Source organism: Chiloscyllium punctatum, chromosome 15, assembly GCF_047496795.1.
Source record: "Chiloscyllium punctatum isolate Juve2018m chromosome 15, sChiPun1.3, whole genome shotgun sequence".
Classification (NCBI taxonomy): Eukaryota; Metazoa; Chordata; class Chondrichthyes; order Orectolobiformes; family Hemiscylliidae; genus Chiloscyllium; species Chiloscyllium punctatum.
In genome coordinates this window covers 55,106,843-55,133,219 of record NC_092753.1, presented here as the reverse complement: position 1 = coordinate 55,133,219, position 26,377 = coordinate 55,106,843, and the positions used below count along the sequence as shown (strand labels likewise).

Genomic DNA, 26,377 nt, shown 5'->3' with positions numbered 1-26,377 from the left:
AGAGAAGATAGGAAAGATCCTTACTAAATAATTTGCTTCAGTATTCATTAGCGAAAAAAAAAATATTGTTTGTGCGGATTGTGAAATAGGCTGATATGCTTGAACAGGTTGATGTTAGGAAGGAGGATGCCGGAAAATTTGAAAAACATGAAGATTGATAAGTCCTCTGAGCCAGACAGGATATATCCAAGGTTACCACAGGAAGTGAGGGAAGAGAGACTGCTGCATCTTTAGTGACGATCTTAGAGTCTTCACTATCCACTGGATTAGTACCTGGGAATTACAGACTAGTCAGTCTTACATCAGTAGTGGGCAAGTACTGGAGAGGATTCTGAGAGACAGGATTTATGTTTATTTAGAAAGCCATAGCTTGATTAGACACAGTCAGCATGGCTTTGTGAGCAGTTGATCATGCCTCTCAAGTCTTATTGAATTCTTTGAGGATGTGACAAAACACATTGATGAAGGTAGAACAGTGGATGTAGTGTATATGGATTTTATCAAGGTGTTTGATAAGGTTCCCCATGATAGGCTGATTCAGAAAGCAAGGAGGCACAGGGAAATCTAGCTGTCTGGATACAGAATATGCTGACCCATAGAAGATAGAGGGTGGTAGTAGATGGAAAATATTCAGCATGGAGCTCAGTGACCAGTCATGTTCCGCAGGGATCAGTTCTGGGACCTCTGCTCTTTGTGATTTTATCAATAACTTGAACGAGGAAGTGGAAGGGTGGGTCAGGAGGTTTGCCAATGACACAAACATTTGTGGAGTTGTGGATAGTGTGAAGTGCTGTTGTAGATTGAACTGGGACATTGACAGGATGCCAAGCTGGGCTCAGAAGTGGCAAATGGAGCTCAACCTTGAAAAGTGTTGCGAGATTCATTGCGGTAGGTTAAATTTGAATGCAGATTACAGGATTAAAGGCAGGATTCTTGGCAATGTGGAGGAATAGAGGGATCTTGGGGATCACATCCCTAGATCCCTGAAAGTTGCCACCCAAGTTGATAAGGTTGTTATGAAGCCATATGGTGTGTTGGCTTTCATAAGCAGGGGGATTGAGATAAAGAGCTACAAGGTTATGCTGCAGCTCTATAAAGCCCTGGTTAGACCACACTTGGAATATAGCTTTCAGTTCTGGTCACCTCATGATAGGAAGGATGTAGAAATTTTAGAGAGGGTGCAGAGGAGATTTACCAGGATGGTGTCTCGACTGGAGGGCATGGCTTATGAAGAAAGGTTGAGGGAGGTAGGGATATTCTCATTGGGGCAAAGGAGGATGAGAGGTGACTAGATAGAGATGTACATGATAATGCGAAGCATAGGTAAGTGGATAGCCAGAGACTTCTTCCCAGGGTGGAAATGACTATCACTAGGGGGCATTATTTTAAGGTGATTGGAGGCAGGTTTAGGAGAGATTTCAGAGATCAGTTCTTTACTCAGAGTGGTGGGTGCGTGGAATACACTACCAGCAGTGGTAGTAGAGTCAGATACATTAGGGACATTTGAGCAACTATTGGATAGGTACATGGATGATAGTAAAAAGGAAGGGTATGTAAGTTACTTTGACCTTAAAAGTAGGATAAAAGATCGGCACAACATCAAGGGCCGAAGTGCCGGTGCTGCGTCGTTCTATGTTAAGAGGTTACACCCGAGTGTGTGGCATGCAAATGTCACAGTATACATCATCGCATGAAGTGATGCATCAAATGATCTTGCTCTGTCATGCAGTCTGCTAAGCTGCAACCACAGTAAGATTTTCTTAGAAATCAGCAGATTTTCTCGACCCTTCTGCAGCTGTGATCAATAACCCCATAAATGTGAATAGAAAGTCTCCCATTTATAACCATCCAACTTACGAGTACTCATACTTCTAAATACAATCCCAAAACAGGGCTGTAATTACAAAGATGCAACATACAAACGTTTTCTGTATGAAGACCGGTTACTTTATATTGTCCTGCACTATATTCAGACTTCTGTCGAAATTAACTGACAAACAAACTCAAGAACGTAACCTGGGGAAGGCCTGCATTCTGTGTGAAGAGTCTGGGCTCAATACACTGCACTAGGTATATAGACAATATTTGAACAATGTGGCATCGAAAATTCAAAGTCATTGAAGATTGAGTAGGAAGCTCTCCATTCATCAGGATCAAAGCTAACACAAAGGAGGATGTTATCGTTGGAGATGAATCACCTCAGTCCCAGGAAATTGCTGTCCAAGTTCACCCTTCCAGATACTGAAGCATTCATGACCAGTAGTAAGACCTGGAGAACATTCAGGATTGGTCTGATAAGTCAATCTCCTGCAAGGTAAAACCTACCCATCACTGCTGAATCCCAAACACAAGTTCCTAGAGTTCACCACCTAATCAGAACTTAAGTAGTACAGCTAAATAAATATTATGATTATAAAACACAGGTCAAGTGTGAGTAAGCTGTGGTCAGCAACTTGCCTCCTTCAAAGCTTTTGCACAAAGTAGAAGGAAGGGAGTGCAGTTCCAATGATATTCAGAGTTCAAAACAATCCTTGATGAAGCAGCTTATTTAAGCTGCTCACCATTTTGAACACATGCTTTCTCCAAAGAATCTTATACAAAACATGCTGAAACTACTAGCTAAGATGCTTCAACAGCACCTTCCAAACCCACAACTTATTTATCGAAGGACAAAGGGCAGCGCACATTTGGAAACACCAGCACTTGCAAGTTCTCCTCCAAGGCACACAACATCCTGAATCGGGAATGGAGTTGAGGAACAGATAGACTACGATCAATTGGCCAAATATGTATCTCTTGCTCCTGCACCCGAAGATTGCAATTTTGTTCCAAACAAGATAATTTATTCCAATGTCTTTTGCTGCTATGTAATCACATTATTGAATCTTGTATGATAACTGAGCAGAACGAAACTTGAGATTTAAAACAATTAGCCCACTTTTGCACAGACTCAACTACTTTCAAAAGCACAACTTTATTCTGATTTGGAAGGGGATTAACAATGGGGAAAAATTCAAAGATCCAAAATCATAAAACATGCACATTATCCAAATAAAATGCTCAAAATACACACTCAGCAAGTCTGGCAGCATCTAGGAAAATTGGAATAGCAAGTGTTATAATTTGTGACTTTTCATCAGAATTCATGCAATTACTAATGAAAGGTCACAACCTGAAATTTTAAACTCTCTCTCCCCACAGATGTTTCCAGATTGTTCTGAAGGGTCACTGAACTTGAAACATCAACTCTTTCTCCACCCACACATAGCAGATCTGCTGAGATTTTCCAACAATTTCTGCTCTTGTTTGATTTCCAGCATCCATGATTCTTTGGGTTTTTTTTGTTTCCAGATTTGCAAGTTATTTTGAGCATTATTATAGCCTATATTTTTTGTTTGATCAAAATGTATCAATTGTGCTGATGGCCTAAAGCTTGCACATTTTTTTTGTAATATGAAACTGCCTTAAAAGGTTACAACATAACTGTTATTTTATATTGTTGTTTTAGTGCAAATTCACACACAAAACAAAACATGTGATTTAGTGACACCATGTGGTCAAAACTGCACAGTAGAGAAACAATAAATTTCCAACAAAACCACTGGAGACTCTAAATAAAAGAAGCAATAGCACTAAATCGGTAACTAATAAATTATCCAATCCAAATTTCATATAGTACAGTAAAAGAATTTTAGGACTTCAAAAAGTTATACTAATTCCCTGTTCCATAATGTAGTTTTCTCAAACAGGAGATGCTTACCTATGTAGGTTTCTTTCAGCCATGATCACAGTCAACACTGTTGTAAAATAAGGCTGCATACTTCTAAACAGCTGGAAAAACAGCAATCCACTTACTTCTACCTACATGCAAATATACAATAGTTCTTCTAAAATACAATGTTTTCAAAACCCCAGTTGAAAAGCAGACTGAAAATGACAGAATGCCTGGAGACCTTCATTTAGCAAGTTTTCAATGAATCAGTTCAAATATTATAGCATATGACATCAGGACCAGGAATAACAAGCATTCCACGTTTTAAGGGGTTGATACATATTGTCAACATTGTCCTGGTTCCAAACAAAGTCATGCTTATGTATTTGGACACCACAGCCTCTCATGCAATGAGAAAAGCAAGGTATGAATGTTTGCAGTTGTCTCTGCAATTCTCAAACGCATCACTTCGGGTATTAAAACAGCCTAGGACCAACTGAATTGGTGCCAGGTGATGATATGGCTAAGCCTGGACAGTGAATGGTTCCTTCAAACTTTGTTCAAACTTATTGTTCCTTCCTGCCTGTTTCCTCAGTTTCCTTTCCCAGGGGACAAACTAGAAATTCCAGGTACATCTGTTAACCACACCAACAGGGGGAAAGACGTTGAAGCTGATTACAGTGACTCAGAAAGACAGACTGTGCACAGTACAGTTGGGTAAGATGATGTGGGGTGGGGAAAGGAGGGGGCTAATTTAGTACTTCACATTTGCAAAATGTTTAGGAAGCACCATAGAGTATAAATTAAGTAAAACATTGTATCCATTTGAAGACACTTGCAGTTATTCATCAAATGCTTTAAGATTTATAAAAGTCTTGAAGAACATTCAAAACGAATGTGTTGCTTAATTGTAGGCAATGTTCAATTTAGTGTTATGAATAAAATTTAAAGTTGTGTCAGTTCACTCACGTTTAAGATCTTTTGCATCACTCTTTCCTTTAAACATCTATCCCACCTCAAGAAATTAAAACACATTCGATCTTTAAAGAGAAATGGCTTCATGATTAGGACTACAACTGCTGATTGAAATCCAAAATTGCAAATAAGCATATCGCATAATTTACTCCAAACGTTTCTCAAATCAACAAATGGTTACCGGAGCAGTGTACAACAGTACACCATAGACAACACAAGGAAAAAGGATGACAGTTAATCAAGGTAACAATTCCCAGCAAGGATTCGTCAGGAATAGCACAGCAAGTCAGACGGCATCAGAGGAGCAGGAGAATTGACGTTTTGGGCATATGCCCTTCATCAGGAATGAGGCTTATAGGCCAAGGGGCTGAGAGATAAATGGGAGGGGATGGGGTTGGAGGTAGCTGAGAATGCGAAAGATAGAAGGTGAGGGAGGTGATAGGCCGGAGAGGAGGGTGGAGCGGATAAATGGGAAAGGTGATGGACAGGTCAGAAGTGCAGTACCGAGATGGACTTGTTCATTAGTTAGGGGAACAGGTAGGCATCGCTGTAGCCACAGATATAGGACTGCAGTGTTGCCACACTAGTGCCAGGGTCAGGGATTTCACTGGGCATCTACTGGACATCCTGAAGAGGGTAGGTGATAAGTCAGAGAGGTAGTGGTACACAATGGTACCAACTACATAGGTAAAACAAAGGACGAGGTATTGTATCAAGTAGTCAGGGAGCTAGGCAGTAGATTAAAGAAGCAGGACCTCAAAAACTGGTAATCTAAGATTACTCCCAGTGGTATGTACTAATCAGGGCAACATCTTGGCTAAGTGGTTAGCTCTGCTGCTTCACAATGACCCAGGTTTGATTCCACCCTTGGGTGACTGTCTGTGGGGAGCTTACACATTCTTCCAGTGTCTGCATGGGTTTCCTCTGGGAGCTCCAGTTTCCTCCTGCAGTTCAAAGATGTGCAAGGTAGGTGGATTTGACTGTGCTAAATTGCCCAGCATCGACGGATATGCAGGCTAGGTGGGAAATGTAAGGTCACAGGGTAGGGAAGGGGATCTGGGCAGGATGCTCAATGGATTCGAAGGGCTGAACAATCTGCTTCCAGAGTTAAGGGATTCTATGATTCTAATAGATTAGGTGAATGCATGGCTCAGGAATTGGTGCAGGAAGAGGGGGTTTTAGATTCTCAAATCACTGAGGCCGTTTCTGGGAAAGATGGGACTTCTATAATTGGGATGGTCTGCACCTAAATTAGAATAAGGCTAATATCCTTGAAGGAGGGCTTGCTAATGCTACATGAAAGAATTTTAAACCAGTTTAGCATGGGTAAGGGTCAGTGAGTTAGTTCCATAGTAACATGGCATAACTTAAAAAGGAACCAAGGCAGGGCAAGTTCAACCAAGTGGTGTCTCAAAAGGAGTAAGGTGACACCGGATGACCAACATTAAATTTCAGGAGTACTAGAGGAAGACAGATGAGTTAAGGGTGTACATTGAGACATGGAACTCTGATATTGTTGCCATCACAGATGTGGTTAAGGGAGGGACATGATTGGCAACTGAACATTCAAAGGTATAGGATCTTCAGAGAGAACAGGTGAGGGTGCAAAAGTGGAGGTGGGGCTGCATTATTAGAGAATTACTGTAAAAGGAGGGATGACATCTTGAAAGGGTTCAGATAAAATGTCGAGAGTAGGCATTGGGAATAAACAGGGAGCAGTTACATTGTTAGAAATGTACTATAGCTCATGCCCAAAAAGACCGTAGGCAAATGGTGAGAGATATGTAGTCAATTCACAAGAGTTTAAAACTAATAATAAAAGATTGAATTATACTTGGGGATTTCAACTACCCCAAAATTAATTGGGATAACTGTAATAAAAAGGGTTTAGAGGGAGCAGATTTCTTGAAAATGCATACAAAAGAGCTTTTTATGTCAACATGTAGATGGTCCTATAAGGATTCTATACATTCAGCACATCGGTTTTCTTATCTCAACTGAAAGGTTCTGAAAGCTTCCAACTGACACCTCTTTAAAAAAATGTGTACGCTAATACACTGACAAAGATTTGTGCCCAAACTGCTGAACTTTTTCTGAACATCTATTTATATCTGCTGAGGTTATTGCAAATCAAGCTCAAAGTGTTTTGGGAAAGCATGGATTGGGCTTCCAACAAAGTCAGCGTTTCTCAGCTGATAATTCTAGTGTCAATTCTGAGATTCATTTCTGTGCACATACAATGCATTCTGGGTAAAAAAAACACAAACAAGATCTAAAAAGTTAGTTTCCTGGCTCACAATGGTCAATAACACGTTTCAGAAGCCTACAACAAGACCAGTCACTTCTGATTATATGCTATAGCATCCACCAATGGTTAGGTTTGATCACCCAAAATAGACTTTCAGTAGGTGATTTGACAATACAGGCTTGAATAACATACATTTATTCTGTTCAAGCTCAGGAGGAACTGATGTAGCAACACAACCGCTGAACTCAGCACAAGGAATAAAGAAAGCTGGGCTCGTTCTCGATCAGACCAACCAAGTTTATCATATATATCTTGCATCTTTTTCAGCACATCCTGAATCATTTTAATGAGCCATACTGAAGTGCAATCACTGGATGCAGAATATTCAATTACCTTTAAAAGAGTACTTCAGAGGCAGCTCGCTTAGCATGTCCAACCTTTCTTCAGAAAGAAAGCCTCCAGAATGTTGTGTTCACAACCACTGGAGTTACAGAATGAGAGGTGGTAACTCACCATTGACTTCAAGGTGGTTAGATTAGATTACTTAGATTAGGTGTGGACAATAAATGCTGGGTGAACTAGCAACATGCACATCTCTGTGAAACAGTAAAGAAGAATCGCTGTTGCTGCCCTCCATTTCAAGCAGTTTACTAATTTTAGAAAAATGGCCACCCTTCTTCAGACAAAATCACATGTTCTCATACGGGGGACAAAAATGCTGAGCCGCTTTTGTTAATCAAGTAAAAGCTTGCAATTAGATGGTACAATTAATTGTTGACCTACAGGACATTGGTTAGGCCACTTTTGGAATATTGCATGCAGTTCTGGTCTTCAAAGGGTTCAGAAAACATTTACAAGGATGTTGCCAGGATTGGAGGATTCAAGCTATAGCGAGGGGTTGAATTGGCTAGGGCTGTTTTCCCTGGAGCGAAGACTGAGGGGTGGGAGAGTCCAGAACTAGAGGGCATAGGTTTAGGATGGAAGGGAAAGATAAAGAAGAGACCGAAGGGGCCACATTTTCACAGAGGGTGGTGGGTGTGTGGAGTGGGCTGCCAGAGAAAGCGGTGGAGGCTGGTACAATTACAACATTTAAAAGGCATCGGGATGGGTATATGAATAGGAAGGGTTTGGAGGGATATGGGCCAGGTGCTGGTAGGTGGGACTAGATTGAGTTGGGATATCTGGTCAGCATGGACAAGTTGGACCGAAGGGTCTGTTTCTGTGCTGATTCTATGTAGTAGATGGACATTTGTCTTAAATACATGGTCTTAAATTATTTCAAAAGAAACACTAAGCATTGATTAATTTTGTTGCAAAGTATTCAATGTCATGTTTACTCCTTGGATCAATTTTCAAGGAGAAAGGGCAGGAAAGTCCAGATTAAGGGTTCCTTTGATACACACCTAGTCAATTTGTCACTCAGCAGGTGCAATGCACAAGTGCTCTCCCAAACAGACTCCTGCAGCCCATAAACACAAACTGGAATCATTGTTTTTTTGAATGCAAGAACTCCTCGACAGAGGCTTATTAAGATTCATTACTAAAACAATCACTTATTACGTTTTGACAAGACGAAACCATTTGCTGTGTATTCACAGACTATCATTTTAGACCTCTATATCTGCAGATCTTACTCTAATTTATAATGCTTTATTCTGAATTTTTCCACAACCTGTGACAAACCCCAGCTTTTCAACAAACGACCAGATTGAGTAGCCCTTGTTAAACAGGAATAGGATAAGCCAGAGCCCCTAAACAGCTAGTGCTGCAACATAAACTCTATGTGACAGACTAATTATCGTATTTAATATTTAGCTACACATTTGTGATGCCAAGACATAAGGTTATGAGTTAAATGCTGGAAAATGGGATTAAAATGGTGGATGTTTTTGACTCGTGCAGACTCAATGGGCTGAAGGCCTTTTTCTGTGCTGTAGTCCTCTGTGATTCTGTTAAGGAAACAGCTACCAGTTAGCTTTGAGGACTTGCATCCATTAAAAAAAATGCATATTAGCTATTTTCACACTCTATAGATGTATAACATTTTTAAAGACAGTAGAAAGTCATTAAATAAAAATTAAAGTTTCCTTTGAGCACTTTGCAAGCCATCCAGACCATCAATTTCCTCATTAACTGAAACATTTGCTGTTCATTCCCCATCAACTCTACTATAAATCTTTTCCATTACTAGTTCAACAGTTTACACTGAAAATGACAACCAGTGTTTTTCCTTTAAAGATATTAACTAATCTACGCATTTCCAGAATTATCTGACATTGTTTCATTCTGAAAATGATTCTTGGAGTCAAGCCACGATAGAAGTATACTGAAGTCAGGAAAGGAGTCTGAAAAGCCAGTTCTACGTTGTAGGTGTTTTGTGTTGATATGGCCGAATGCCTAATATTCCAGAAATTAGGTCTCACCATCCTGTTTCCAATTCAATTTACAATCAGAACTACTACTGTTGCTGTGAAGTACATCTTTACAAAGCTGCACATTTGGTTCTGCAGAAATATGAATTATTCAACTCTGGCTTACAATTAAATCTAAAAAAGAACAGGACTTTTTGAAAACAATCTGAAGCAACATGCCTAAAATTACCGTTGTGTGACAAGTTGTGGGTCACCGAAAGCTTCCAATACAATTTAGTTCAGTCCCAGATTAGATTAGATTACTTACAGTGTGGAAACAGGCCCTTCGGCCCAACAAGTCCACACCGACCCTCCGAAGAGCAACCCACCCAGACCCATTCCCCTTCATTTACCCCTTCATCTAACACTACAGGCAATTTAGCATGGCCAATTCACCTAACCTGCACATTTTTGGACTGTGGGAGGAAACCGGAGCACCCAGAGGAAACCCATGCAGACAGTTGCATGAGACGGGAATTGAACCCGGATCTCTGGCGCTGAGGCAGCAGTGCTAACCACTGTGCCACCGTGCCGCCCATGATGTTGCTGCTTTCAACTGCAGGACTTATGCCCGAAACATCGATTCTCCTGGTCCTTTGATGCTGCCTGACCTGCTGCACTTTTCCAGCAACACATTTTTAAGCTCTGATCCCCAGCATCTGCAGTCCTCACTTTCTCCTGCAGGAGTAAACTGCGTACTATAGCTTTACAAAGCATAGCTGAATTAACCACTTAAACAATTGAAAGGAGAGCTTTGAATCACTATTTATGCAGATAAAAGCAAACCAGGGTTTAACCATGAGACCGATTGAAAAGGAAAGCATTGAATATAGAACAATACAGCGCAGAACAGGCCCTTCGGCTCTCTATGTTGCACCGACCTGTGAACTAATCTAAGGCCATCTCCCCTACACTACCCCATCATCATGTATATGCTTATCCAAGGACTGTTTAATTGCCCCTAATGTGGCTGAGTTAACTAAATTGGTAGGCAGGGCATTCCACACCCTTACAACTCACCAAGTAACGAACCTGCCTTACATCTGTCTTAAATCTATCACCCCTCAATTTGCAGCTAAGCCCCCTCGTACAAACCAACATCATCCTAGGAAAAAGACTCTCACTGTCCACCCTATCGAATCCTCTGATCATCTTGTATGTCTCTATTAAATCCCTCTTAGCCTTCTCACTAATGAGAACAGACCCAAGTCCCTCAGTCTTTCCGCATAAGACCTTCCCTCCAGACCAGGAAACATCCTGGTAAATCTCCTCTGCACCTTTTCCAATGCTTCCACACCTTTCCTGTAATGGGGCGACCAGAACTGTACACAATATTCCAAGTGAGGCCATATTAGCGTTTTGTACAGTTGCAGCATGACATCACAGCTCCGGAACTCACTCTCTCTACCAATAAAGCCTAACACACCACATGCCTTCTTAACAGCACTATCTAACCTTGGTGGCAACTTTCAGGAATCTATGTACATGAACACCAAGATCCTTCTGCACATCCACACTACCAAGAATCTTTCCACTGAGCCAGTATTCTGCCTTCCTGTTATTCTTCCCAAAGTGAATCACCTCACATTTATCTGCACTGAACTCCATTTGCCACCTCTCAGCACAATTCTGCAGTTTATCCAAGTCCCCCTGCAACCTGCAACATTGCTCCAAACTGTCCACCACTCCACTGACTTTAGTGTCATCTGCAAATTTACTAATCCATCCACCTATGCCCAAGTCATTTATAAAAATGACAAATGGCAGTGGTCCCAAAACAGATCCTGTGGAACACCACTAGTAACCGGACTCCAGGCTGAATATTTTCCATCAACCACCACTCGCTGCCTTCTTTCAGAAAGCCAGTTTCTTATCCAAATTGCTAAATCACCCTCAATCCCATGCCTCCGCATTTTTTCCAAAAGCCAACCATGAGGAACCTTATCAAAGGCTTTAATGAAGTCCATGTACACCACGTCAACTGCCTTCTCCTCATCCACATGCTTGGTCACCTTCTTAAAAAAACTCAATGAGGTTTCTGAGACACAACCTGCTTTTGACAAAACCATGTTGCCTATCTCCAATCAAATTGTTGCTTGCGAGATGATTATAAATCCCATCTCTTATAATCCTTTCCAAAACCTTTCCCATTACAGAAGTAAGGCTCACTGGTCTATAATTACCTGGGTCATCTCTACTGCCTGTCTTGAAGAGGGGCACAACATTTGCAATCCTCTAGTCATCTGGTATTAAACCTGTAGACAATGACGGCTCAAAGATCAAGGCCAAAGACTCCACATCTCCTCCCTAGCTTCCCAAGAATCCTCTGATAAATCCCATCTGGCCCAGGGGAAACTTATCTACTTTTGCACCTTCTAGGAATTGATAACACCTCCTCCTTGGTAACCGCAATCCTTTCTAGTCCAATAGCCCATATCGGTCTTCTCCTCTACAATATTCTCCTTGTCCTGAGTGAAAATAGATAGGAAATATTTGTTTAGCACCTCTCCGATCTCCACAGGGTCCACACTCAACTTCTCACTGCTGTCTTTGACTGGACCTATTCCTACCCCAGTCATCCTTTTATTCCTCACATTCTTATAGAAAACTTTAGGGTTCTCTTTTATTCTACCTGGTAAAGACTGCTCATGTCCCCTCTGTGCTCCTCTTAACACTCTTAATTCTTCCTCGCTAATCTGTAACTCTCCATCGCCTCATCTGAACCATCTCGTCTCAACATCACATAAGCCTTCCTCTTTCACCTAACAAGAGATACAATTTCTTTAGTAAATCATGGTTCCCCTTCCTTATCACTTCCTCCCTGCTTGACAGGCACATACCTATCAAGATCACACAATATCTGTTCTTTAAACCAGCTCCACATTTTGACTGACCCATCCTCTGCATTTTGCTACCCCATTCTGTGCCTCCCAAGTCTTGCCTAATCGCAATATAGTTGCCCTTCCCCCATCTATAACTCTTGGTCTGTGGCATGTACCTAGCCCTTTCCATCACTAAACTAAAATCAACTGAATTATGGTCACCTACCACTAAATCAAACACCTGGCCTGGTTCACTACCAAGCACAAGATCCAGTGTTTAATGATTTGATCTCGGGAGATGGTGCACTGCCCATCTCCAACTGTTGTGAATTGGGCAATGGTGGACACTTTCTAAAATCACATTAATCCACGTTGTGACAGGGAAGAAACTCTTTGATTTTGAGAATACGTAGAGTGAAATAAAACAATCAAACACACCACATTTATGACATGTTGCAAACACCAAATTAACCTTAATGCCTCAAGAGCAAAGGAGTTGCCAGGGTTGGAGGATCTGAGCTATAGGGAGAGGCTGAACAGGCTGGGGCTGTTTCCCCTGGAGCATTGGAGGCTGAGGGGTGACCTTCTAGAGGTTTACAAAATTATGAGGGGCATGGATAGGATAAATAGTCAAAGTCTTTTCCCTAGGGTCAGGGAGACCAGAACTAGGAGGCATAGGTTTAGGGTGAGAGGGGAAAGATATAAAAGAGACCTAAGGGGCAACCTTTTCACGCAGAGGGTTGTACGTGCATGGAATGAGCTGCCAGAGGATGTGGTGGAGGCAGGTACAATTGCAACATTTGAGGCATTTGGATGGGTATATGAATAGGAAGGGTTTGGAGGGATATGGGCCGGGTGCTGGCAGGTGGGACTAGATTGGGTTGGGATATCTAGTCAGCATGGACGGGTTGGACCGAAGGGTTTGTTTCCATGCTGTACATCTCTATGACTCTATGAGTTAGGGAATATGTAACAGGATTCAGATAAGCAAACAATGCAACAAACTTAATTCAAACATACCCAAAACAAAAGCTACCCTTATGCTAACTTACCTAAGTCACATTTGGCCATTAGCATACACGCTGACCTGTTCCCAACTAAGCAACAAGGCTGTGTTTCACCCCTTCATATAGAAGGGTACAGAACAGTATAGGACCTTGAGCCCTCTATGTTGTGCTGACCTTTTATCCTATTCTAAAGTTCAAACTGACCTACATACCCTTCCTTTTACTATCACCCATGTGCCTATCCAAGAGCCACTTAACTGTCCCTAATGTATCTGACTCTACCACTACTGCTGGCAGTGCATTCCACGCACCTACTATGTAAAGAACTTACTTCTGACATCTCCCCTAAGGTAATTGGTGGAAAGTTTAAAGTTATGCCCAGTTGTGATAGACTATTCACTCTACCTATGCCTCTCATCGTCTTGTACACCTCTATAGAGTCACCTCTCATCTTTCTTCACTCCAATGAGGGAACTATGGCTTTTCTCAATCTTTCGCCATAAGACATGCCCTCCAGTCCAGGCAGCATCCTGATAGATCTCCTCTGCACCCTACCTAAAATTGCCAAATCCTTCTTATCATGAGATGACCAGAACTGAACACAATATTCCAAGTGCGGCTTAACCAGGGCTTTATAGAGCTGCAGCATAACCTTACACCTCTTTAAAATCAAATCCTTCTGCTAATGAAAGCCAACACACCATACACCTTCTTAACAACTTGGGTGGCAACTTTGAGGAATCTATGGACGTGAACCCCAAGTTCCCTCTGCTCCTCCACACTGCCAGGAATCCTGCCTTCAACTCTGCAATCTACATTCAAATTCAGCCTTCAAAAATGAGGGCATTAACAATTTAAGGTTGAACTCCATCTGTCACTTCTCAGCTCATCTCTGCATACTGGCAATGTCCCATTGTAACCTCCAACAGTCTTCCACATTATCCACAACTCCATGGACGTTTGTGCCATTGGCAAACTTAGTAACCCACCCTTCCACTTCTTTATCCAAGTTATTGATAAAAATCACAAAGAGCAGAAATCTCAAAATTGATCACTGCTGAACACCACTGGTCACCGAGCTTCAGGCTGAATACTTTCCATCTACTACCACCAGACATCCAGATTTCCCTGTTCTATGTTCATGTTCTTACTTTCTGAATAAGTTTATCATGAGGAACATTATCAAACACATTGCTAAAATTCATGTACCACCATATCTTCTGCTCTACCTTCATCAACAAGTTTTGTGACATCCTAAAAAAATTCAATAAAGGATTCTGAGGCATGACCTGGCCCTCTCTAAGCCATGCTGACTATCTATTATCAAACTATGGTTTTACAAGTAATCATAAATCTTGTCTCAGAATCCCCTCCAATACATTACCCACTACTGACATAAGACTGACTAGTCTAATTCCTAGGATTATTCCTATTCCCTTTCTTAAATAAGGGAACAGCATTTGCCACCCTTCGATCGTCTGGCACTACCCCAGTAAAGACACAAAGATAATCACCAAAGGCACAGCGATCTCTTCCCTCGCTTCATTTAGTAACCTAGGTATATCCCATCTGGCCCAGGGTTTTAATCCATCCCAATGTTCTTCAAAATTTTTAATACATCCTTCTTCCTAACACCAACCAGTTCTAGCATAGCAGCCTATTTCACGCTGTCCCCAAAAGGTCAAAGTGCCTCGCAGTAGTGAATACTGAAACAAAGTTTTCATTAAAGGCTTTTCCTACTTCCTCCAACTCCAGGCACAAGTTCCCTCCACTACCCCTAACTGACCCTAGCCTCACTCTGGTCAGCCTCTTGTTCCTCAAATAAGTGTAGAACGCCTTGGGGTTTTCCTTATCCTACCCACTGAAGCTTTTTCATGCCCCCTTCTATATTTTCAAAGTCCATTCTTCAGTTCCTTCCTGGCTACCTTGTAACCCTCTAAAGCCCTGTTTTGATCCTTGCCTCAACCTTAAGTCAGCTTCCTTCTTCCTCTTGACTAGATGTTCCACATCCCTCGTCACCCAAGGGTCTGTCACCTATCACCCCTTCCTTGCCTCAGTGGGACAAACTTTTCCAGCACTATCAGCTAGTGTTTCCTAAACAACCTCCACATTTCAGTCATGCATTTCCCTGAAAACATCAGTTCCCAGCTAGTGCCTAATAGCATTGTAATTCCCCCTCCCTCAATTAAATACTTTCCCATACCGTCTGCTCCTATCCATCTCCACGACTATAACAAAAGATCAGGAATTTGTGATCACTATTACCGAAATGATCTTCCACCAGGAGATCTGACATGTGGCATGGTTCATTGCCAAGCACCAAATCCAATATGGCGTCCCCTCTAGTTAGCCCATCAGGAACACTTTCTGGACACACCTGACAAAGATTGCTCCATCCAAACTATTTGAACTAAGGAGGTTCCAATCAATATTAGGGAAATTGAAGTCATCCATGACAACAACCCTGTTACTTCTGCACCTTTCCAAAATCTGCCTTACAATCTGCTCCTATGTCTCTGATGCTATTGGGGGGCATATAGAAAACTCCCAATAAAGTGACTGCTCCTTTCCGCTTTCTGACTTCAACCTATGCTGACTCTGTCGACAGACCCTCCTCCATGCACTCCCTTTCTGCAGCTGTGAAACTATCCCTGATTAGCAATGCCACTCTGAATTCCCCAGCATGAACTTGCAGCTCCACATTACCTAACTCTCTCAGGTAACTACTCTTCCAATTCTGGAATCTTGGGCAAGCTCAACTGTAATCACTCAACTATCAATGGCAAGATGGCAAGGTCCTAAGCACTGGAATTTCCTGCATTAATCTCCACCTCCTCAACATTCTTTCCACCCATCATAAATGCTTTAAAACTTATTTGTCAAGCTTCATCACCTGGCTAACAGCTTAGTCCATGCCTGTGGAAAACGGTGTTTGATAATACTGTCATCTGCAGGTTTGAGGAAGGGTAGAAAGTTGCTGTACTTTAGAAAAATGTCAAAATCCCATGTGTTTATTAAAACTGCATCCCTTAAATCCAACAATACATTCAAAACCTCACATCTGAGAAGTCTATGTCATTCCAGCTGAATGCACTGAGAAGCAAAACTTTTCGATTTGTTCTTATGATGTGGCCATTGCTAGCTCGACCAACATTTATTGCCCATCCTTAATTGTACTTTAAGGCAACTCATTACCAGCTTTTCTTGAATTGTTGCCATCTTGAGGTATAGTGACATTTAAATACTCTAAAGGAGGAGCTCCAGGATTCTGACCCAGTGATACCGGAGGAAGGGCAATATATTCCAAAGTCAGAATGGTTGGTGACTTGGAAGGGAACTTGAAGGTGGTGGTGCTCCCATGTATCTGCTGCCCTTGCCCTTCTAATGGAAGTGGCCATGAGTTTGAAAGGTGCTGTCTAAGGCAACTTAGTAAATTTCTGCAGTGCATCTTTGTAGATGGTACACTCTGCTGTTGAGCGGTGGTGGTGGTGGTGGTGGTGGTGGAGACAGTGACTATAATAGGATGTACCACTGTGGGAAGGTGAAGTCGGTGGGAGGGGACGTGTATGAAGCATGAACAACATGGTGTACATTAGTCAGAAAACACTTTGTTGGGGGGAGTATAATTTCTATGTAATTAAGACATACTGCCATAACAGCTTCTGATTCTATGTTCATGTTACTTCGAAATAACCAACTTACCAATTTCCATTTGGGAGCGCAAATGGATTTATCAACATCATCATGGTTTCTCCCCCTTTATACATTTGTTCCCTTTAGAATCTGTGGAATTTTCCTACTGCTGCTCATTCAGTTTGGAGCTCTTGAGGCCAGTAATTTTGTTTGCAGGATGATAGATTGTCATGGAATAAATGTGTAATGATAACATTGACACCTTGCAGCCTTTTGTAGTGTCAAATGCTGCTTTGCTAGTGCCCTAATGGACACATCCATACAGTCAACAATTGCTACCTGTGAGGGAAGCCAACCAAATCTTCAAATCCCTACACTCTCCCACATTGACTGCTTAGATTAATTGGGATCATGTAATGGGAATGCTGATCTAATTAATTCAGGAGTGTACTTCAGATTGGGAAATATGGTTAATGCTCTCTGCTACAGACTTGAAAGGCCAAATAACAAAGAAACTCAACAGGTCTAGCAGCATCTGGAGGAAAAAAAAGTTAAATGTTCCAAGTCCAGTAACTTCATCAGAACCAAACTGCTCCAACAGTTTTCATTTCAGATTTTTAGCATCTACAGTTTTTTTTTGTCAGATTCAGCTGAACTAACTATTTGCACAGATTTGAGAATCCTGGAACTGTATGTCAACACACTGTCTGTAAGAAAAGTACCACCTCAAGCTAATGGGGTTTATATATCAAAATATTTCAAAGCACATAGTTGGCATGTTGTCAGCTTTCCATAGGAATAAACTAAGCTCAGAGTAGAAAAAAAGAGGTTTAAAAAGAGGCACACAAAAAGCACGTTCATCTTCCTGCTTCCAATGGTTTCCCTGGTCTGAATCAAAAATTGATCTTTTGCAACACGCTCACATAACCAAAGACTACAGTGACTGAAAAATCATCATTGCGGCTTGCAATATTCAAAAGTAGGTTCTGACCAATTAGACTCTCACAACCTCATGCTATCCCTCTTCATTATAAATGGAGACTTTTTCCCCCCATTATGAAGGGTATTGAAATTTATTCTTCAAAACCAAACTCTTCAAATTTAAACATAATGGAATCAGAGCAGTTACTTATCTCTGGTCTATGAGTTTCAATGCCCTATTAAGCTGAACTGCACATAAGCAACTTCCAAATACTTGAAAGGGTGGTGTTTATATTATTTAATGGTTCTAGCTATATAGGTGTAACAGAACGAAAGCTTATAGATACAACGATCAAGCTAAACTTCAATATCAGTGGCAAAGCAACAACTTTCACCAGAGACCTCAGAATGCTGTCCATAAAGGAGTTAGTGGTCTCTGAGGTGCTCTCCAATGGCCAGGAACAATGAGCTAAAGCTATTTAAGTAGTCAAATATATTGAAGAATATTCTTAAAAATCTTTATATAGAGGAAGGAAAGGTAGGAGTATACACATTAGATGTTGAAATATAATGTAAGCTTTAAAAAATTACAAACCTATGAAATCACAAAAAGGAATAACATTATAAAATAAGTTTTCTAGGACCTGGCAAGCTCTTCAGCATTATGGCTTTAATAAAAATCCAGCTGTAATTCATCTGCAAGTGAACAGGCAGGTTAAGAAAGCATCATGGCTACAATATAAAGAGAAAGTTTTCAATCAGTTCAGCAATTTTGAATTGTTTATCACCTGGAGACATTTCAAAAGCACACAACATAGAGTAGAATCTAATAGCTTTCCATATTCAACTGTGCATACTTGAACTCTTCAGTTGTCAGTTTTAGAAATTAACGGTGGAAAACGTTTTTTTAAAGCCACAACAAAATCCAGGCTACTATCTTTAACAGGTGAGTCACCACAGTAAGAAGTTTGACAAAAATTAGTTGGGCATGTATCTCCATCAATAACAATTTCACACAAGAGACCGAGTGGCATCGATCAGTTAAAATACAAGCAGCATTTAAGTTTTTTCATGCAGGACCACTGGAATCTGTAAGAAAAGCACCTTTCACGTCATTAAATCTGGTAGACTCCAAATAAGAGTGATGGGAGATAATTCCTGAATCTATCACTTCAGTACGCAATTCTCAAAGAAGTCAAGAGCTTAACTTTAAGCATTGCGCAAACCAAAAGTTTAGTTAACTTCGACTGATCCCTGCTATGTCCACAGCACTAACAATAGTCATCCAAAAAGATTCTAAAATGATTTTAGGCTGACAGTTGTCAAAACAATTTAATCGTTTAACTAGTTGCATAATTTCATCACAACTCATCCCTCAAAATTTGCGAAAGATTTCCTCATGCTTAAATTTTCAAATAAAGACACAACAAATTGCTCATGAAATATCCACACTTCAAATTTTAGATTAACAAGTATGGCATATCTAGAAGAAATAAGTGCAGTAAGTCTTTTTCTTCCCCAAAGATTGATACAAAGTAATGTCTATGCCACCTTACATCTAATTGTTTTAATAACCCATCGAGATTAACTTTACAATTAGTGAGATAGCAACTAAAACTGGTTATATGGAGCTACAGTGAAAACCCCAGTCTGGAAAAAAGACTTGCAACATTCCATATTATAATGCATACAAACAAGCAAATTTCTAAAACGCAAATTGTCAATAATTGAAACAGAAATTTAAGCTGCGGTCATTTCTAAAAATGAAGGAGCTTTTCAAAACTAAGTCCAAATCTCCACAATTTTGTTAGTTATTCTATTTGTCCTTGCTGCCTCTGCATTGATCAAACCTTCTACAAAAAAGGAAATAAAGGCACTAAGTGGGTGCATGATAAATCTTTCACGTCAAAAGAACACCAAATAAAACCAAAGCCACAGCCTTAGCAGTTCTGGAAAATTAAGCCCAAAGAAGCTGCAAAGATTTTATTTTATCACAAACTCTACCGGACTGCCTACATGCTGACAAAATTGATATCTCATTGGTAAATTATACAAGTATTTAAACCGGTCAAAATTTGACTCAAGTACCAGAAACTAAAGCACTTTCCCCGATTTAGAATGAAAAGTACATTTTATTTACATTTACAAAAGGAAAAAACATAAGAGTCAGTTTAAATTTGAGTCTGCAGTAAAACGTACCAAGCTAAATTTTAAACACTGCATGTCAAAAAAACATTCACTTCCCACAGAACAACATCAAAAGGAGTTGTTGGAGAAGAATAATTCCATACAGACGAGAATCTCAATGATTTGAGAATGTCCAAAATATACCAGTGGTGGGGTTACCCTGCAAATAAAGCAGATAACGGAGATATCGCTGCAGTAATTCACAGTGATCAATTGTTATTGGACATTTCCTCATTTGTCAGAATACAACACAAAAGTTTAACCCTTCCAACATGTTTAATGATCACAACACACTTTGGTTTATTCAGCAGTATGTTAAAAAGAAACTAAATTTTAGCTCGTTTCACATCAAAACATGAGAAGTCCTTTATCACTTTCCAACTTCATTATCACACAATACCACCTCCCCAAACAACCAGACTTGTTTCAACTATTTTAGCCAATAAAGAACAGACTATTACAATTGATGGAGTAAAATCTTAAAACATTTCAAGTTCTGCAATATTATAAAATTCCAAAAACTTGTCCAATTTAAGTTGGATTGCACGATTTTTATTAAAGTAACATGTCTCAGCATGGTTAGAGGACAGGCTGTGTTAAAAGTCATCTGTGTCAGAGACGATTACAAAGACAGATTAATTGAAAATGAACTTTTATTTCATAGTATCCTAGGATATTTGCTGCCTTAAGGACAGAATTTCACAATCAGCAAGTATTCTGAAAACACTATAACAGAGCCTTTATTTTGTTTTTAGTTGATTCCTGTAGTTACACCCACAAAACAAAGAGTCACGGTTCACTTCAATTTAAATTAGAAGGCGGGCCATGTTGGAAGGAGGAGAAGGTGGTGAAATAAGCATGTGAATAGAGGTTGTGCAAAGGAACACATGGTGGCAAGAGACTAGAACACACAGGCAGAAGATGGAGGGCTTTTTAAACCATCTCCATCTCGAATTCAGTGATTTCCTAACTCTATTATTTAAGGGGGTAATGATCGGCTCACGGAGAGATGATGGGGAATTTGATGCAACAAATATCGATTCCCTTTTTTAAAAACAGGCTGACAGCAGTGACACTGTTGTCGAATTAACCAGAATTGGGTAAGTAAAGATGAAAAGCAATATAATAACTCCACATTTCCCAGTCTGAATTACACAAAGACAAGAGATTTCAGATAAACAATTTTACAAACCATGTACCCTAGGCTAGCAGAAAAAGACAAACTGGTAAATGTCACACCAAAACAAATGCATTGCTCCAAACAAGTAAACTTAACTAATTTGAAGATGCCATCTTATTGCAATTAAAGACTAATATATAATTTACTTACCACTGAAATGCATTATAATGGAAGTAGACAAGACCAAGGCCATATAAAAAGGCAGCATTCTGTGGAGATAAAATATTTAAAACATTCAATAACATAACAAAGTCAACACTCTTTGTTAGAACAAACACTCACTAACTTATTTCCTGAATTCTTCAATGTAGAATTGGTGCCTAAAATTATTACAAAAGATAGTAGTCAGTACATTTCAAACTAACCGCAAACGCAGCATTTTGGAGGTACAATACCACGGACTAGATCATTTGCAAATTCAAAACCAACCTGCAAATTATTTTTTGCACAAATGCTGCTATATAATGTGCTGCACCCAGTCACAATTACCCAAAAAACAAAAGTAGACGAAAAAGAAAAAGAAATAGAAAAACGAACGACTTTAATAAAAAGTAAGGAAGGTTGTCAAGAATGGTAAAAATGGAGAACAGAAACAAAAAATGCTGGAGAAACTCATCTGGTCTGGTATCGTCTATGGAGAGAGAAACAGAATTAATGTGAATTATTTCAGAACTGAAAGTAGCTGGAATTTTTAAAATAACTTTTGGCAGAAACAGAGGAGGGGCAAAGGGAATACAGTAAATGGTGTAGAGGCCAACTATAAGAGACTATTGTGAAAGAGAGAAAAGATGCAAGGGAGAGAATGGGTTTTCTCTGCTGTGAGCAAGCTCAATGAAACTCAAATAAGATAAAGTTGTGTGCTTGCACGTGGGGAGGGAACAGGAGGAGAAAACGCAAAAAATGACAGAGAACATCAATCTGTTCTGAAAAAGTGTCACTGGACCTGAAATGTTAACTGATTCTCTCTTCACACATGCTGCCACACCTGCTGAGAATTTCCAGCAATTTCTGCTTTTGTTTGATTTCCAGCATCTGTAGTTTTTTTTAAAAACCGGTTCATCGGGCTCTGATGTTGTGAACTTCAATATCAAGTCCCAGAGACTGTACGGTGTCTGAACAGAAAAGGAGGTATTGTTTCTCAAGCTTGCATTGTGCTTTGTTGGACAGAAAGGTTAGTACAAGTGCAAATATAATTTATTGAAATAGCAAGCAACTGGAAGATGGTGGTCATTCCTCCACAGAAAGAAGAGGAGTTCTGCAAAGCAGTCATCCAGTCTGCTTCTGTCTCTGACATAAAGGAGACCGTATTGTGAGCAGTGAATACAGGAGGCAAGATTGAAAGCAGAAACAGAATGCCACTTCATTTGGAGGGTATGTTTGGGGCTTTAGACAGTGAGGAGACAGGTGGTGAATGGACAAGTATTACCTTTTGTAATGGCAAGGGAAGGTGGCATGGGGAAATTTTGGGAGTGATAAAGGCGTGGATCAGGGTAACACAGAAGAAACAATCGCTGCAGAATGCTGATAATGAAGGTGTTTGGAAAAGATGTTTGGCCAAACTAACAAAACATGATGTGGGTATGAGGCAGACAGAAAATGCGATTCTAAATGAGGGAATGACAATAATAATTCCGAGGCAGAGGCAGACTGCATACAGGAAGCTAAAAAGAAGCTGATACAAAATTAGAATGCTAAATTGTACAACAAGAAAGAACATCAACCAGAATACGCACAATGGATGAGAGGAACACGATGATAGAAATACAGCGCACAGCCGATGCCGGAAATCAGAGACAAAATCAAATTGCTGGAAAAACTCAGCAGGTCTGGCAACATCTGTGGAAAGAAACCAGAGTTAATGTTTCAGATCCAAAGACCTGCTGGACTTATTCCAGGAATGTGTTTTTGCTCTTGAATAAACCTGGGGATCAATTTAGGCTATGAACTTCACAGAATGTGGACTAATCAAGTTTGAAGGACAACAAAACCACAGAGAAGAGAATTTAATGGTAGATGGTTGAAACATGCATACAAGTTCAACGTAGTTAGTTTCTGGCAGAAAGCATTGAGAGTCTCACAAACTTGATTGAGTTTTTTTAAAGAAGTAACAAAGAAGATTGATGAGGGCAGAGCGGTAGATGCAATCTATATGGACTTCAGTAACGCGTTTGACAAGGTTCCCCATGGGAGACTGGTTAGCAAGGTCAGATCTCACGGAATACAGGAAGAACTATCCATTTGCATACAGAAAGGGCTCAAAAGGGAAAAGACAGAGGGTGGTGGTGATGGGAGGGTTGTTTTTCAGACTGGAGGCCTGTGACCAGTGGAGTGCCACAAGGATCAGTGCTGGGTTCTCTACTTTTTGTCATTTACATAAATGATTCGGATGAGAGCATAAGAGGTACAGTTAGTAAGTTTCAGATGACACCAAAACTGGAGGTGTAGTGGACAAAGAAGTTACCTCAGATTACAACAGGATCTTGATGAGATGGGCCAATGGGCTGAGAAGCGGCAGATGGAGTTTAATTCAGATAAATGAGAGGTGCTGCATTTTGGGAAAGCAAATCTTAGCAGGATGTATACACTTAATGGTAATGTCCTAGGGAGTGTTGCTGAACAAAGGGACCTTGGAGTGCAGGTTCATAGCTCCTTGAAAGTGGAGTCACAGGTACATAGGACAGTGAAGGCGGCATTTGGTATGCTTTCCTTTATTGGTCAGAGTATGGAGTACAGGAGTTGAGAGGCCATGTTGCGGCTGTACAGGATATTGGTCAGGCCACTGTTGGAATATTGTGTGCAATCCTGGTCTCCTTCCTATCGGAAAGATGTTGTGAAACTTGAAAGGGTTCAGAAGAGATTTACAAGGATGTTGCCAGGGTTGAAGGATTTGAGCTATAGGAAGAGGCTGTTTTCCCTGGAGCGTTGGAGGCTGAGGGGTGACCTTCTAGAGGTTTACAAAATTATTAGGGGCATGATAGGGTAAATAGGCAAAGTCTTTTCCCTGGGGTTGGGGAGTCCAGAACTAGAGGGCATAGGTTTAGGGTGAGAGGGGAAAGATATAAAAGAGACCTAAGGGGCAACGTTTTCATGCAGAGGGTGGTACGTGTATGGAATGAGCTTCCAGAGGAAGTGGTGGAGGCTGGTACAATTGCAACATTTGAGGCATTTGGATGGGTATATGAATAGGAAGGGTTTGGAGGGATATGGGCCGGGTGCTGGCGGGTGGGGCTGGATTGGGTTGGGATATCTGGTCGGCCTGGACAGGTTGGACCGAAGAGTCTGTTTCCATGCTATATATCTCTATGACTCTATGGAGAGTCAGGAGCTCACTTAATTTTCAGTTCAATCTGACCACTAACAGTCTTATAATAAGCAAGACCGCAGACAGGCAAGATGATGAAATTAAGTATCAGTGTCAATGCTTGTTAAATAATATAAACTCAATGAAATGATTCAAATATGCAGTTGTAGAAAGAGGGTCATAGATTTATAATACAGCACATACAAGGGGAGTGCTGAAAAAACTATTAACTGTAATAAGGTCACAAAAGGACTGTTGCTGCTAACAGCTACTCTTACCAGGAGATTCACTTTGATTGTATACCATGCTTGTGTCTTGCATTATCTCTGCAGATCTATTGTTGGTCATTAGTACCCTCTCAGTCATATCTGTCATCCAACTTTACCTAGGTCAAACCCTTTCTGCCGCCTTCCACTTTGCCATATACAAAAAAAATCTCTGTAGCTCTATTCAATCAGCCAAAATACTGACACGGTTCCTTTTCTGGATATCATTTTGAAATAACAAGAACAGAAAGAACTCATTATCACCTCTTCACTTATGGTCTACATGTGAAATATTTAACAATTGTCTTGGAAACTACAATTTTAAACCCACAACTTTCTTGTACAGATCTTTATTTATTGCTTAGGTTTCAAAGGCATACAAAAAAGCAACAATGAAGAAACAATGTATTTTTCCAAGTCAGACTGAAGAATGGCTTGGATAGAAACTTGCCGGAGGCAGTGTTTTTATGTGTTAGCAGACATTCTAGACAGGATTGGCCATGGGTTTAGAAGGTGCTGTCTAAGTATCTTTGGCAAATTTCTGCAGTACATTTTGTGGATAGTACATACTTCTGCAGTGTCAGTGGTGGAGGGAGTGAATATTTATGAACCTGGATGGCATAAAGCTTGAGTGCTATTAGATCTGCACTCATCCGGACAAGTGGGGAGCATTCCATCACACTCCTGGCTTGTGCCTTGTAGATGGTGATCAGGCCTTCAGGAGTCAGGTGAAGAGTTACACCCTGCAGAATTCCTATCTCTGACCTGGTCTTGCAGGTAGCGTCCAGTTCAATTTCTGGCAATAGTACCCACCCCCCTGAACACTTGCAGAGATGCCCTGGAGCTTGAATGATGACCTCCAATAACTACAGCCATCTTTCTATGTGCCATGTATGACTCCAATCATTAGAGTTCTCCCTTCCAGTTCCCATTGACTCTAGTTTTGTGAGGCTATATGATCCCACTCTGTCAAATGTTGCCTTCCGGTCAAGGGCTGTCACTCTCACTTCTTCTCACCTCATTTCAGTATTGACTCAAACATGGACAAAAGAGCTGAATTTGAGGTGCTGAGGCCCTGACAGGATCCAATCCAAACTGGATGTCAGTAAACAAGTAATTGTGAAGCACGTGCTGTTCATAGCTATATCGATGACACCATCCATCCATCAATTTACAGATGATTGCATGTAGACTGATGGGGCAGTAATTGCCTGGATTGAATTTTACCTTAAATATACTTGAACAATTTGCTACATTGTCAAGGAGATGAAGTAAGCTTGGCTAGGGATTAAGTTCTGGAGCACAAGTCTTCAGCACCATTGCAGGAATGTTGTTAGGGCCCACCATCTTTACAGTATTTGGTGCCTCCAACCATTTCTTGATATCACATGGAAATGTATCAAATTAGCTAAGATTTGCAACTGTGACACTGGGGTTCTCTGGAGGAGACTAAGACGGATCACCCACTCAGTAGCTCTGAATGAAGTCTGTGCAAATGATTCAGGCATATATTTTGCACTGGTGTGCTGTACTCTCCCATCATTTTGAGGATGGAGTTATTTGTGGATCCACCTCCTCCAGTATGTGGTTTGATTGCCCACCACCATTCATGACTGGATATGGCAAGACTCAGAGCTTAGATCCACCACTGTGATACCAAATTGGCTGAGCTTGTCCAGCCGGTGGGACAAGACACTCCCAGGGATGGTGGTGG

The 26,377-nt window shown here is 40.7% G+C and overlaps 1 protein-coding gene across 5 annotated transcripts in view; it reads right to left on the bottom strand.

Moving 5' to 3' along the window:
• The window catches only part of kdm6a (lysine (K)-specific demethylase 6A), a 232,939-nt gene that overhangs the window by 157,331 nt on the left and 49,231 nt on the right, over positions 1–26,377 (bottom strand). For all 5 annotated transcript variants that reach the window (XR_011962542.1, XR_011962543.1, XM_072585169.1 and 2 more), the window contains exon 5: positions 21,247–21,305. Coding sequence is in view for 3 of the 5 variants with exons in the window: in XM_072585169.1 (XP_072441270.1) it covers positions 21,247–21,305 (59 nt within the window). In the remaining 2 variants the exon portion in view is untranslated. The remainder of the gene's footprint in view (positions 1–21,246; positions 21,306–26,377) is intronic.